At 35.1% G+C, this 13,617-nt stretch overlaps 1 protein-coding gene and 1 pseudogene across 1 annotated transcript; both read left to right on the top strand.

Moving 5' to 3' along the window:
* The first annotated feature begins 7,844 nt into the window (after positions 1–7,844).
* Positions 7,845–8,438, top strand: LOC105420944 (pentatricopeptide repeat-containing protein At4g25270, chloroplastic-like). Its single transcript, XM_011626512.1, has 2 exons — positions 7,845–8,237; positions 8,322–8,438. Exons 1-2 carry the CDS (start codon positions 7,845–7,847, stop codon positions 8,436–8,438), a joined length of 510 nt encoding a protein of 169 aa, XP_011624814.1.
* Positions 8,065–10,452, top strand: LOC105420945 (putative pentatricopeptide repeat-containing protein At3g23330 pseudogene; annotated as a pseudogene).
* Positions 10,453–13,617: the final 3,165 nt, after the last annotated feature.

The raw sequence follows: 13,617 nt of genomic DNA, 5'->3' as shown, positions 1-13,617 counted from the left end.
GTGCATTTACATGGGGCCTTGTGCCCTTAGGTCCTGTGAATGTATTTTACAAGTGTTCCATGTATGTTTCAGTATTATGACATTCTTTTTTGCTTGTTAATCTTACTCAATTTATTTTAATAAAATGGGTCGTATGATCCATGTTATATTGAGAAATTGAGTAATTGCTTATAACCGAGACCGCCAAGGAAATATGGCGCCAAAATTTAATCATTGCTCAATCTCCTCTGAAATTATTAGATGACATATGGCGAGAGGCTATACCACAATCAATATTGAGTTCTTTTTGGGGTCATGACTGCCCCAATTTGCCTAGGTAAACACAAGTTGTTTAGGTAAACACTTCTAGATTGTTTCATGGATTGGGCTAGGTCTAATTAGACATTGAAATCTGAGAGAAAGAATTTCCTCTCAGGCTGAAGATTTTTGGTAAGTTCTAACCCCATTTTATAGGGTGTGCGGTTGTTTTAGAGGGGGTTCACACTCCTTTAATTTGCCCTTAAAACCTATTAGCTGAATACTAGAAATAAACTTTGGCTTTGTCTTGAAAATGATTTTTCAAATTGAATCTAACATCTGCGTATCATCATTGTCATCATCCAAAACCTATCCCAACTATTTGGAGTCGTTATACGAATCCTGTTCCACCATTTTGCTCTATCAAGAGCCATACCCTAGTAAGACCATGAGTCAACATATCTTTTTTCCCTACTTCCATCCATGTCCTTTTGGGCCTTCCCGTTATTCTTTTAGAGCCTTCCATTTGAACCAAAGCGTATCTCTTAATCGATATTCTATTAGGTTTCTATTAGGTCTATTCTGCACATGGCCATAAGTCTACTCTTCTTCATCTTTATTGGCCTGTAGTGCAGGTGATGTGGTTATTCTTCATGATTAAGACCCAGTAACAATGCTAGGAAGGATTGGAAGCTTAGCTCACTGCATTTCTCCTGAAGTATGTTGTGTGAAGATATCTGTAGTATGGTGCTTATGCCAATTCTTATTTTTGACTAATCATCTGCATATAAAAATATTATATATCTAACCTGTTTGTACGCAAGCCACTTTGGAAGGTAGTGTCCATTGGACGCCTATATGTGTAGATCTCATCTAGGTGATTAAAATATAAAAAATGAATTTGCAAACAGAGGGGAAATGCATGTGCTATTTGATTGATGGTGGATCGTGGCCTTCAAGATCTCAAAATTCGACTTCATTTTGAATGTATTTTATGTAACATTGTTATTATTATTTTTTGGAACCAAATATGTCAGAAGTTGTGTTTCAGAGCTTGATTGTTTTGTAGCTATTGAAGAATTTATAAAAAAATATGTAAGAATTTATGAAGAGGAGCAATTTGAACCAGTACTGATGAAGGGTTGGTTTTCATCTAGAGGTGGTGCCAACAAGAAATCTGTCAAACGAAAGATTGTAGGACTTGTGTTTAGGTCAAGAACATGTATTAGGGATATTTAATCCTTATCTAAGGATGGTGATTAGCTTGGGGCATTGGGGGGATGAGTTATTCAATTGGTGGAAGTAACCTGACAGTTTCTGTTCTAAGGTTATCATTGGTTTCAATGTCTTCTATTTTAAAGAGTCTGAACTCTCCTTGTGCAAAGCTCCTATGGTGATTCTTAGATTTAAGTATAGTTTTGATTTGTGATAAACACTGAACTATCTTTTGAAGAAATGAGGAGAAACCATTATCAATTATAAATAGAGAAGCATGAGTGAAGGACATAGCCATTCATAAGCTATCCTAAATGTAGAGGACGGGGGAGATGAGCAAGGTTTACCATTTTGTTTATGCCAAAGGAATGAATGATGTGTCCTTCCTAGGATGACCCAAATAAGTGGCCTAGGTTGCTAGAATGAAGCTTCCTCAAGCTTAGCACCATAGGGTAAATTTGTTGCATTAGGGGACTTATAATGTATGTTAATTAACTGAAGGAAAATTGTTTCATGTGGGCTGGACCGCATTGCTACAATATGCAGTCCATAGGTATAAAGCATTCATCTTAAAGCTGGATGCAAATAGGTCGTCCATCTAAAAACAAGCGTAACTAACGGTCCAAATGTTTTCGTACCATAATTATTATTCCTAATTTTCAATTTTTTTTTTCATATTCATGATCTCCATGTTAAAGATTATATATCCTCTAAAAATTAGGATCAAATTATATTTTAAAAAAATATTATTTGCCAAGCCTGTGCATTTCTACAATTTGCGAGCCGGCCGCATAGAAACCGTGTCCTTAACTGAATCATGGATCCTATTAGAGGGTAGCAAGTGTGTCCATTATGATCATTGATTGATTGGTAGGTGACTGGATATGGGTTTCTGTGTGTTAATGGTGCTAGATGTCCTGTGTGTTGAAATATATAAATCTTTTGTTCAAGGTTTGAAATTTTTAAAGGAAAAAGTAAAGGAAAAATGTAGAATTAAAGATGCACCTCAAAAATCCATTGGAAAATGTTATTTTAATGATGAAAAACGTTCTAATTGATCATCTTGACATCGAGATGTATGAAAATTAATTTTTTTGAGTCTTAGAAATAGTGTATCTTGCAACACATTACCTTAACTGTCCATTTTCAAGATTTTCATATGTTCATAGATCTATGTGATTTTAACCTGTCCATTTTCAAGATTTTCATATGTTCATAGATTTACTTGATTTTAACCGTTTTTGGAGTTTAAAACTTTATAATTAGAGACAAATAGATTTTCAGATAATCCTAGGAATTTGTCACTCCATAATTACATGTTATGATAAAATTTTGAGGTGTGGGGATTGTTTGATGTTGCAACCTTATAGAAGCCACAGCCATTTTTAAATCCTTGCCTTTAATTTAAAGGGACAGTCAACTTAAAAAGAATGGAGGGACAGGGAATGTATGCATTTTCATATGGTGGCTCTTGGTATGTTTATTTATGTGTTCACTTTGATGGTTTTCTCAAAATTTGTGGGGAAATGTTTTTCATGAAGATGCATAATTCGGTCGAGCCAACCCAAGTAGTTGGTAAAATAATGAGTGATGATGAAGATGTGCATTTTCTGTATATACATGATGACTCTCTCTCTCTAACCATTCTACAATGCCCTGAGTATATATTTGGGTCCGGTCTGCCACCGGATTGTTCGGGCTGGGCCTGGACTGAACCCAGTCGGGTCCAGTTCTGAGGGGCTTATGTAAAACCTATCGTTATAATAAACGGATTTGATGCTGCCCATTCTGAAATGTCCTTTAGAGTTGTTCCTAGTTCGCTAAGATCTCTCGGTTTTACCATGATATGTGTAGGTAGGGTTGGCAATGGCCGTTCGGCCTATTTTAGACCATTGGGCCTTGCTAGTCTAAGAAGTGAGCTGACCCTGCGACCCTTTTTTATCATTTCATTATTTGTATTTTTTTTACCTGGATCTAGTAGGTCTGGCTCAGACAAGCTTGGACCAGGGCCTCTTTGGCTAGGTCCAGGTTGGCTTCAGGCTGGCCCTTGAGGTCCAGGGCTGGGCTAGGGTCTTGGGGCCTTGCTAGGCCATTTCCGCTTCTCAAATCTCGTAAAAGACATTCTCACTGATCATCTCCGTGGATGTAATAAAAAAAAGAAAATAGAAAAAAGAAAAGATTTGAACCCTAAAAGTTACTTGAGGTTTACCCAAGGCACCATCTTTATGCTGTAGAGGTAAGGCGCGCCTCTAAATTTTTGTTTAGAGTAGTTCTAGGGTTGGAAAAATTATTATGGTTTGAAGATGTAATTATCCGTAGTTATAAAACTTAAAAGGATGGGGTTCTATGAGTTAAGACTCATATGTATACTTGCGTTCCCTTTCTAAAATCCATCTTAAACATAAATTTCCAACATAAATATGGATTTTTTATTGAAATTTTTAGGGATTTATGGTCTAGGCCAAGGTGATCATTAATATGAAAAAGGTATTTTTTTAAATTTAAAATGTTTTTTTTTTCTTTGCGAGGTTTTCATTTTTGCACTGTCTATATGGTATTTTGGTTTAGGGCGGTCTAGCATCGTCCATCTTGAAGATGGATGTTCGTGGGTCAGTCGGCTCGTGTTTGCTTGCTTACGTAAAATTTTTCCAATTTAATGTTTTAGATAAACTTGTTATAAGATGTATTATTTTCAACAAAAAAACTTCTTCATCGTATCAAAATATCTCAAGGTTGAAATGGTCAATTGCAGGGTTTTGCAAGGTAGAAAATTTCTTTTTTCGGGGATCTTTGTGATGGACTTCACTTCAATAGTATAATATTAATCATTATTATCATCATCATACTCTTTTCTCAACTATTTGAGAATTGACTACATAAATCTTGGTATGTTATTTTACTCTATCAAAAGTCATACTTTTAACGATGCTCAATAATATAATATTAATACTTCATATAAATATTTTCCAATTCTTTTACTTGTGGAGTACATTAGTTGATGCGATGTTAGGGTTTCGCCATATTGGCCACCCAGGTTAAAGGATTATCCCTAACCGGGGCTAAGGGACTCTCTCTTAAAAATTGGCCTCATTTTGCAATAAATTATTTGAAGTGTCCTAGCTCTCTCTTAGAAAATGACCTTATTTTGCAATAAATTAGTTAGAATGTCCATTTTAAGTTTTATTAGATTTTCTAGATTTGCACTAGGGCATCAAATTCTATCATAAATTTCTGGATTTGCATATTTTGGAGCTGCTAATTCTACTATGGGAATAACTTATCAAGTCGTTATGAGGGTTTTGGCACGTCAATTGTCCATTTCCTGTCTTTACAAATGTTTTGGATATGCATCGTTTATAAGCTCGATGATCATGGGCTGAAACAGATTTCCTAGCCATGACATGGGTTTTTGGCACCCAAACTGTGTTTTCTGAGAGGATTTACAATTGAAAATTTTTACCAAAATTTCATAAAGCCCTCCCCTAGGGAAACTGCATGCTTTGGCTAATCCCTATGTTCATAAAATAATATGTTCATAAAATAAGCTATAATTTATGCGATCTATATATCCTTTCACATCTCATATCTATTTATCACGTTGTGGTTTTCAAATCCTCCTAACACCTCCAATTTGAAGTTAACTCCCTAAACTATTTGAAAAAAAGCAAATAGCCTGACTTCCCCACTAAATTACCTCCCCCCACTTCCAAAAAAAGAAAAAAGAAAAGAAAGGTTGGCAATCGGGTAGGTTGACTCAAACCACATCTGGATTCAGGTGTTGGACTAGGCAGGCTGGAATTGGGACCAAGTCAGAATTAATCCAACCTGACTCGTCCTGGCTCGGATTATCTAAGTGCAAAATATATAATTATTTAACCTAAATAATATTAACTATATCTCACTTCTTTTCCATAATTATATATCACTTCTTTTCCATAATTAACTTCCTCTCTTAAAAAATGTGTATATATACATCTTGTAAAATATATTTAATAACTTTCTTTTTCTAATTTGTAGTCTCATATCGGACCCGACCCTAGACAACACCGAGACCCGACCGGGCCTGTTGGGTTTCATATGTTCTTACAGGGGAATGAAAAATTCGCATGCTAATGGTTAAAGTTAAACCCAAAGACAAGCAAGGGGAGTTATTTAATTATGTTTACGTGTAAGTCCATCAATAAAAAATTGTAGGCAATCCTCAAAAGTTGGTTCTAAGAACACTCCTATATTGAGAATTAATGTTAAAAAAAAAAGAGAAATGTTTTGACTTAATAACAAAAGAACGTGATTATGATCCGGAGTGCAAAGTCATAGTCCGAAGAAGCCGAAGAAGTCGAAGAAAATGAAAACACTAGGGGAGTCCTGAATTTGGAAGAGACTACAAAACGCTTATGAGTGAAAATGAACAGTATTTTTGCCCATAGGCTTGGCACCATTCGATTTTTTCGAACGGCATGGATTAAAGATTGTCATGGATATAGCATGTGCGTTGCGGTCCATCATGGACATAGCAAGTCCGTGACGATAGTTTTTTCACGCAAAAATTGTACAGGGATCGTCATGGCTCTCGTAGGTCCGTGGCAGTTTTTAGGCAAAACCGTTACGAACATAGCATGTCCGTGGCAGGGCGAAATACTGTAGCAATTTACCTATAGGTATTTTTAAGACTTTTTTCTTGAATTTTGAGTTGATATGCTAGGGTTTTGGTACTCCATTAGAATTTGGAAACTATAAAAATATTAGGGAAGTTTTATCGATAAAAATTTGGTCTCCAATATTTGCACTAAAATAACTGATTTCCACATCATTGGTATATTTCTTTTTGTATCTATGCAAATAATCTTGACTATTAGATGTGAAATTGGATGGGTGCATTTATTCTATTGACCAAGCGTAAAGTTCGAAAGATTTTTTCTCTAATTCTGTGACACATCCAAGCTATCAAATTTCACATATGATGGTATAAATAATTGTGACATCTTTATACAACATACGGTGGGGTTTGTAATCAAATTAGTGCTGACCTTCAATAGTGTCGAGAAATATGATTTTAATACTAGAAATTTTTGTAATAGCCTTAAAATATATAATTATAAAATTTAAAACTTAAAAAATAGTGCATATTCAGCAGATCAATGAAAACTTGAAAATTGATGGTCAAAAAAATACGTTATAAGATGCACTATTTCTAAAACTTGAAATCCATTTTTTCTCATGTCCATGCATCTTGATGTTGAGATGATCAATTTGATAATATTTGAGCATCAAAAAAACCGCTTCTACAAAACTTTTTGACGTATGCTCTAATTTGATTTTTTAAAGCCTAAGCACCGTATAAACTTTTCCCATAGGTATAAAATCCTTAACTTAAAAGATGGGAAACTTACCAAAGGTAAAAGTTTAGAGTGCTCTAATGGGGCGTCGATTAGAGTGCCTTAATGAGGCACAAATTCTATCTTATCATATATTTCTTTTGTTTTACAACTTTAATCTTCATATGTGACAAATAGGCGTATGAATGTCTTATCTTGATATAGGTACTTCGTAAGCCCTAACATGATTTTTAAATATTGTTGTATTATATTATTATACGAAATTATTGCCGTAATATATAATTTTTAATCTTTTTCTTACAAATCGAGATGAAATTTGGGGTATCTCCTCAGCGCAACAAATAAAAAAAGCATTTATTTCAGTCATTTATTTTTACTCATAATTTTTTTTTTTGTTGGATGCATTGCAATAAGTAGCGGACATATCATAAATTTCATGTCAAGATAATTTATAGAAAAATAAAAATAAAACCATATTAGACTTGACATTTTGACTGAAACTTTTCAACACCCATTTAGATTATAAAGCTTTGAATTTCAGTGACATATGTGTATATATGCGGATGGTATCAATTGTAAAATTTTGCTTAATTATAACAAATAACAACATTAATTTAAGTTAGTACATTGTTCTTGACTCTCTCTTAATTATCGATTAATATTCCAATCAATGCATATAATGCAGGTATATAAGATAAGGAATGCTAATGACCATTGTCCCGTCGATATTTTGGGACAAATCCTCTTCCCATACGTATGTATCTCTGCATCGGACATGGATTTCTCAGGCGCTTCTCTTTTCTTGCAACAGTGAGAATCACTATTGATAAAGCGGTATCATGCTCAGAACAATACTACTATACCAATCTTTTGAGTTCTTGCAAGAATTTAAGCTCTTTGAAACAAATCCATGGTCGTTTGATAGTTCTAGGCCTTGAACCAGACCATTCATTAGAGGCAAAGCTCTTTAATTTATATTTAGTTTATCATGGATTAGTTGGGGGTCGCCTAACCTTTGAATTTTTTAAAAACCCAATTGTTATTTTATGAAATTCCATGATCAAAGTTTATAACCAGAGCAATTTGTATAGAAAAGCTTTGGTTTTATATACTGATATGCTAAAAGAGGCCATTGAGCCTGATACTTACACTTTTACCTTTCTATTGAAGGCATGTACTGGAATTTTGTGTTTGGATATGAATTTTTCTCTTCATGGGGAGGTTGTTAAGAGAGGATTTGGACTAGATGGTTACATTTGCACTGGCCTAATTGATATATACTGTAAATTTGGTTACACCGAATTCGCGAGAGAAGTGTTTAATAAAATGAGTGAGAGACATGTGGTGGCTTGGAATGCGATGATTTATGGTTATTCACAAGTTGGTGATCCTAAAAAGATGCTGAAAGTGTTTAGAGAGATGCAAATGGTGGGCATTGAGGCCAATTCAGTGAGTTTATTGAACCTGTTTCCATCAGTGTGCTGATTATCCAGTCTTGTGCTGTGTAAATGTTTGTATTATTTTGCCATCAAGAGAGAGTTCGAGCTTCCGATTTTTAATGGGTTGATCGATCTCTATGCAAAATATGGAAAGGTGGAAGCTTCTCGTCGAATCGTTGATAGACTTTTGAAGATAGATGACGTTTCTTGAGGCTCCTTAATTTCTGCTTATTCTAAGAATGGGTATAGTATGGAGACTTTGGAGATTTTCGGTGAATTAAAAGAGAGAAAGTGAGGCTTAATCAAGTGCAGATAATTAAGGCTCCTTTGGCAACAACCGATCTGTGAGATATTGAGAAAGGGAAGGAAATCCATTACTTGAGGTAATCACCACACTTATAACAATGTATGCTAAGTGTGGAAGCCTCAATCTGGCAAAGGAATTGTTTCATGCTATTGAAAATGGAGATTTGGTAGCTTGGAGTGCTATGATATATGCTCTTGCTCATGGTGGGCATCCCAATGAAGCATTGGAGTTTTTTAGAAAAATGCAAAATGTGAATTTAAAGCCAAATCGTGTGACTATAGTAAGTGTTCTTCCTTTTTGTGCAGAGATATCAGCTTTGAAACTAGGCAAGAGTATTAATGGCTATGTTATGAAAGTTGACATGGGTATGGGATTGGATGTTTCGATAGGAACAACACTTGTGGCCATGTATGTAAAGTGTGGATGCTTTAGTCAAAGCTTTGGTTTCATGAGATGCCATGCAAAGATGTAGTTACATGGAATGCCATGGTCAATGGCTATGCTCATATAGGTCATGCCCATAAAGCCATGGAAACATTTAGGCAAATGCAATCTGTTGGGCTTAAGCTAGATTCTAGCACCTTAGTGGGCTTGCTCCCTTCATGTGCACTCTTAAAAGCTATAAATAATGGCATTTGCATACATGGCCATGCCATCAAGCTTGGTTTTGAATCTGATCTCCGCGTCATGAATGCCACCATTGACATGCATGCCAAATGTGGGTGCATTGGTCATGCTGAGAAATTATTTCAGACCGAATTTCTGAAGGATGAGATCTCATGGAACACTATGATTGCAGGATATGCACAAAATGGGCGCCCAAGGACGCTGTTTCTATTTTTTGTTGGGAGAGTGAAAGAGAAGCTCCAGCGCAATTTGGTCTTCATTGTTAGCATAATACCAGCCTATGCACAATTGATGGCTTTGAATGAAGGAAAAGCCATCCATTCATTTATAGTAAAAACTAGGTTTTTCTCAAGTATAATAGTAAGTAATAGTTTGATAGGTATGTATTCGAAATGTGGGCACCTGGGTATGGCTCGAGAAATTTTTGATCTCATGCCCTATAGGGATATAGTGTCGTGGAATGCTATGTTATCAAGATATGCCATCCACGGCCATGGCCAAGATGCTATTTTTCTTTTCTCTCAGAAGAGAGAGAATTCTGTATTGTTTGATGACTTGTCACTCTTGAGTGTTCTATCCGCATGTAGGCATGAAGGACTAGTTGATGAAGGTTTGAGAATTTTCGAATCCACGAGATATGAAAACTACATTGAACCATATTTGGAGCACCATGCTTGTATGGTCGATCTATTGGGTCGTGCAGGTAAGATTGAGGAAGCATGGGCTTTTATTCAAAGGATGCATATGAAGCCTGATGCTGGTGTATGGGGGGCTTTATTGGGTGCTTGTCGGATTCATCTCACTGTAGAGTTAGGAGACAGAGAGCATTATCTCACCTTGTTGATTTAGAGCCTGAAAACCATACGCATTTTGTTGTTCTTTCTAATATTCATGCTTCTTTATGAAGGTGGGATGATGCTCATAAGATGAGAATGGTTATGCACAGTAAAAGGCTGAAGAAATTCCTGGTTGCAGTTGGATTGGAGGAGAAGATAGCAACAGTAGAGAAGTTTATTTGCCTAAAAGAGTGGAGGGAGGCGGGTCATATACTCCCTATGAGATTCATGCTGAATAATTTATACGAAAACAGAGAAACCATGATCCATTATAGAAATATTCAGTGAGTAAAACTTTGGCTTCATGCGTAGAACCATGGGCCATGGCTCAGGTCACTAAGAACATCTGCCCATGTAGGAATTGCTACATTGAAATGCATTTCATGGATCATGATGTAAGAAACTACCATGTGAAAACTTACTTTCATCACTTTAAACAATGGCAGTTTTTCATATATACTGGATCATCTTCTATACTGGATCATCTTTTCTCGTTTCATGGCTTGTCTTAGTGAATTATAAGGATTCAAAGAATGGAGAATGGACCAATCAGTAATCAATTAAGCATTCAAGGAATGGAGAATGGATGCATCAATAATCAATTGAGTTATTCCCATTTTTAGGCTGTGCATGTCTTGGATGAGTATCATCTTGAATTGGAAGGGAACAGATAGAGACCTTCTAAGATGAAATAGATGATCATGAAAGGAAGTTTTGTTGGAAACCAAGCGGAGACTGGGGCACTTTTCAAACTCTCTCTTGCTCTCTCTCACATTTTCTTCTTAAGAAGTAAGCAATTCTCATGTGTTTTCTGCTTCATGTTGTTTGTGTACATTGAACGCGATATATATTGTTCTCTATTCCATTGATCCTTAATTTACACTGAGGTTTGTCTTGGTAAAGAGCAAATATTAACTTGAAAGGGTGCCATTGAGATGTACCTCGAATTAAAAAGACAAAAAGAAGCCCAACAATTATGGATAGTTATTGACCATTGCTTAAGAAACATGAGTGTGTAATGGCAAGGACTCCATAGACAAGAAGAAACCCAACAACTGTTTAACAAAGTAGAGACTTCTAACTCGAAAGGAAAACAATAAGAGAATTATTTATTGACTAAGCAAAGTACAATCCCTAAAGATTATGTGCTCTGGATGAAGTATACTGTCTATTTACTCTCTCAAGAAAAACCCAATTTAGGAGGAGTATTAGGACTCAAATTTTGGGGATGTAGACCTCTTCAATCCTGCCACTAACCTCAAAAAAAAAAAAAAAGGGTGATAAATCGCACTTTGGCTTGGAAAGGGTAACATCCACAGATTGAGCATAGATAGTCCAATTTTTGGAGGGTGATGTCTAAACATCGAAGAACTCAATAATTAAATTTTATTTTATGAAAGTAAGGATATGTCGATTGCTGAGCATATCCCATAAATCTTCCTAGATAGGTCTTTCACAAAAGGAGTTAGTGTATAGTATTCTCATGAGAGAGAATATTCATCATTATATGATGTAGATTCATAATTCATGAAAATTTTTAGAAAAGTTTTACATAGTACTCTGCCTAACACAACCCACCTCCTTTACCTAGGCTTAGGATGGGTTAAGAGAATGCTCAAGGTCATCACCCTTCTTAAACCAATACTCCCGAGAGAGCACAATATATGACCCTAACTATAATAGAGTTGCTTGCCTTTGGAAGCCCTCGGAGGAACTTTGGGTAAGTTTTCATTGATAGAAATAACATCAAGATAAGTCCTACCTTTAATTTCTACAGGAATGAAGCTGAATTTGTGCAGGGCAAACACAATAATAAACTCACCTCTTGGGACTTCTAATCCAAGAAAGGAACTTTGGGGAGAATTTCATTGATATAAATAACTTCAAAAATAAGAAAGGAAAAAGTTATTATTTTATATTTGGAGGTATCTAACCTGATTTGGGCAAGGAACAAAATGTAATGTTCATACTCTAAGCCTTGTCTCATAGCAAACTGTGTGTCACCTTTTTGGATCAAAGCTACAAGAAAAGGTATTTAGAATTCACACCCTTGATCTTCCTCATCCAACTTGTGTGTTCACACCATTAAGACCAAATGCCACATCACAAAATGGCCTACAATTTTCTTGTTTGTTTTGGGTGGATGGGTCAATTATCAATTGATATCTTTCCTTTTGGAATGGGATTGGGACCCAATATCTCAAACTTGTATAAAGTCTATTAGTTTTCTTGCTTTTTTATAAGCACATTTATTTTCATGATTGCTAATAAGATCGAACCTCTTGACTCTTGTTTTGTATTATTTCCAAAATTTCCAACCAAAAAACCAAAAAAAGGTATAGATGTATTGTTTTTTCTTGAAAAATCCCATTATCTACTGGAGAGTTTTCTAAAACAATCTCCATTTTTCACAACTTTGATGTTTCAATTAATGTTTTATCTAAACATGTATAAAATGAGACATTGTTATATATTGTTTCTTTAGAAATTTCAAAAAACTATATGCTCTTGCGGCAGCATGTCGTCCATGCACTTGCTTGGTTAAATCCCATCTAGGAATAAATTTTAGGAGAATTTACCATAAATTCTTGTCTATTTTTAGAATTAAAGTTTATTTCTCTGTATTTCATATTTTACACTCAAGTCCTCGTTTTTAGTTTCATTGATATAAATCACGTCAAGATAAAGCATACTTGTTGTTTCTACAGGTATGAAGCCTAACTGAGGGCAAAAACTATAATAAACTCACCTCTTGGGACTTCTGATCCAAGAAAGGAACTTTGGAGAGAATTTCATTGACCTAAATAACTTCCCCAAAAAAAAAAATGTTGTTATTTTATTTTTGGAGGTACCTAGCCTGATTTGATCAAGGGACAAAATATAAATTTCATACTCGTACCCTTTTCTCATTGCAAATTGTATGCCACTCTTATGGACCCAAGGCTACAAGAGAATGGCTATAGAATGCACACCCATGATCTTCCTCATCCAAGTTGTGTGTTCACACCATTATGACCAAATGCCACATCACAAAATGGCTACAATTTTATTGTTTGCTTTGGGGGGATGGGTCAATATTTCTTTTTGGAAATGGGATTGGGACCCAATATCTCAAACTTGTATAAAAATATCTATTAGTTTTCTAGCTGATAAGCACAAATGATGTTAGTCTGGTCTTAATACAAAGGATGAAGTTTCTATAGGGCCTAGGCTTTATGAAATCAAAATAAAGCCTCACCTGAAATCCACATCCAAATATAACTTTAGGTATTAGAAATCTTCACGATGGCTCTAAAATCAATTTCCAAAATGGACAACAAAATTTGAAACTAAAAAAATGATACAAATCTTGTAGATCTATGAACCTTATTTTTAAGATGAAATGGATGGTCTAGACGATTTGTTGCAATATACATTGTTTTAGAACTTGAAACCCTAATTTTTTTTCACAACCATAATGTTCAAGCTTAGATGCAAGATTTAAAGGTTTTTCAACACTTAAATTGCAATTTTTGATGAGTTATGAGGTGTGGCTTTACTTATTTTGATAGAGTGCAACCCCATCAAACCATTTTCCTTCTATAAATTATCTATTAGTTTTGTAGCTGGTAAACACAATT

The sequence above is a fragment of the Amborella trichopoda genome, chromosome 8, assembly GCF_054954075.1.
Source record: "Amborella trichopoda isolate Santa Cruz 75 chromosome 8, AtrichopodaSantaCruz75HAP2 v2.0, whole genome shotgun sequence".
Classification (NCBI taxonomy): domain Eukaryota; kingdom Viridiplantae; phylum Streptophyta; class Magnoliopsida; order Amborellales; family Amborellaceae; genus Amborella; species Amborella trichopoda.
This window is presented reverse-complemented; position numbering and strand designations above follow the sequence as displayed.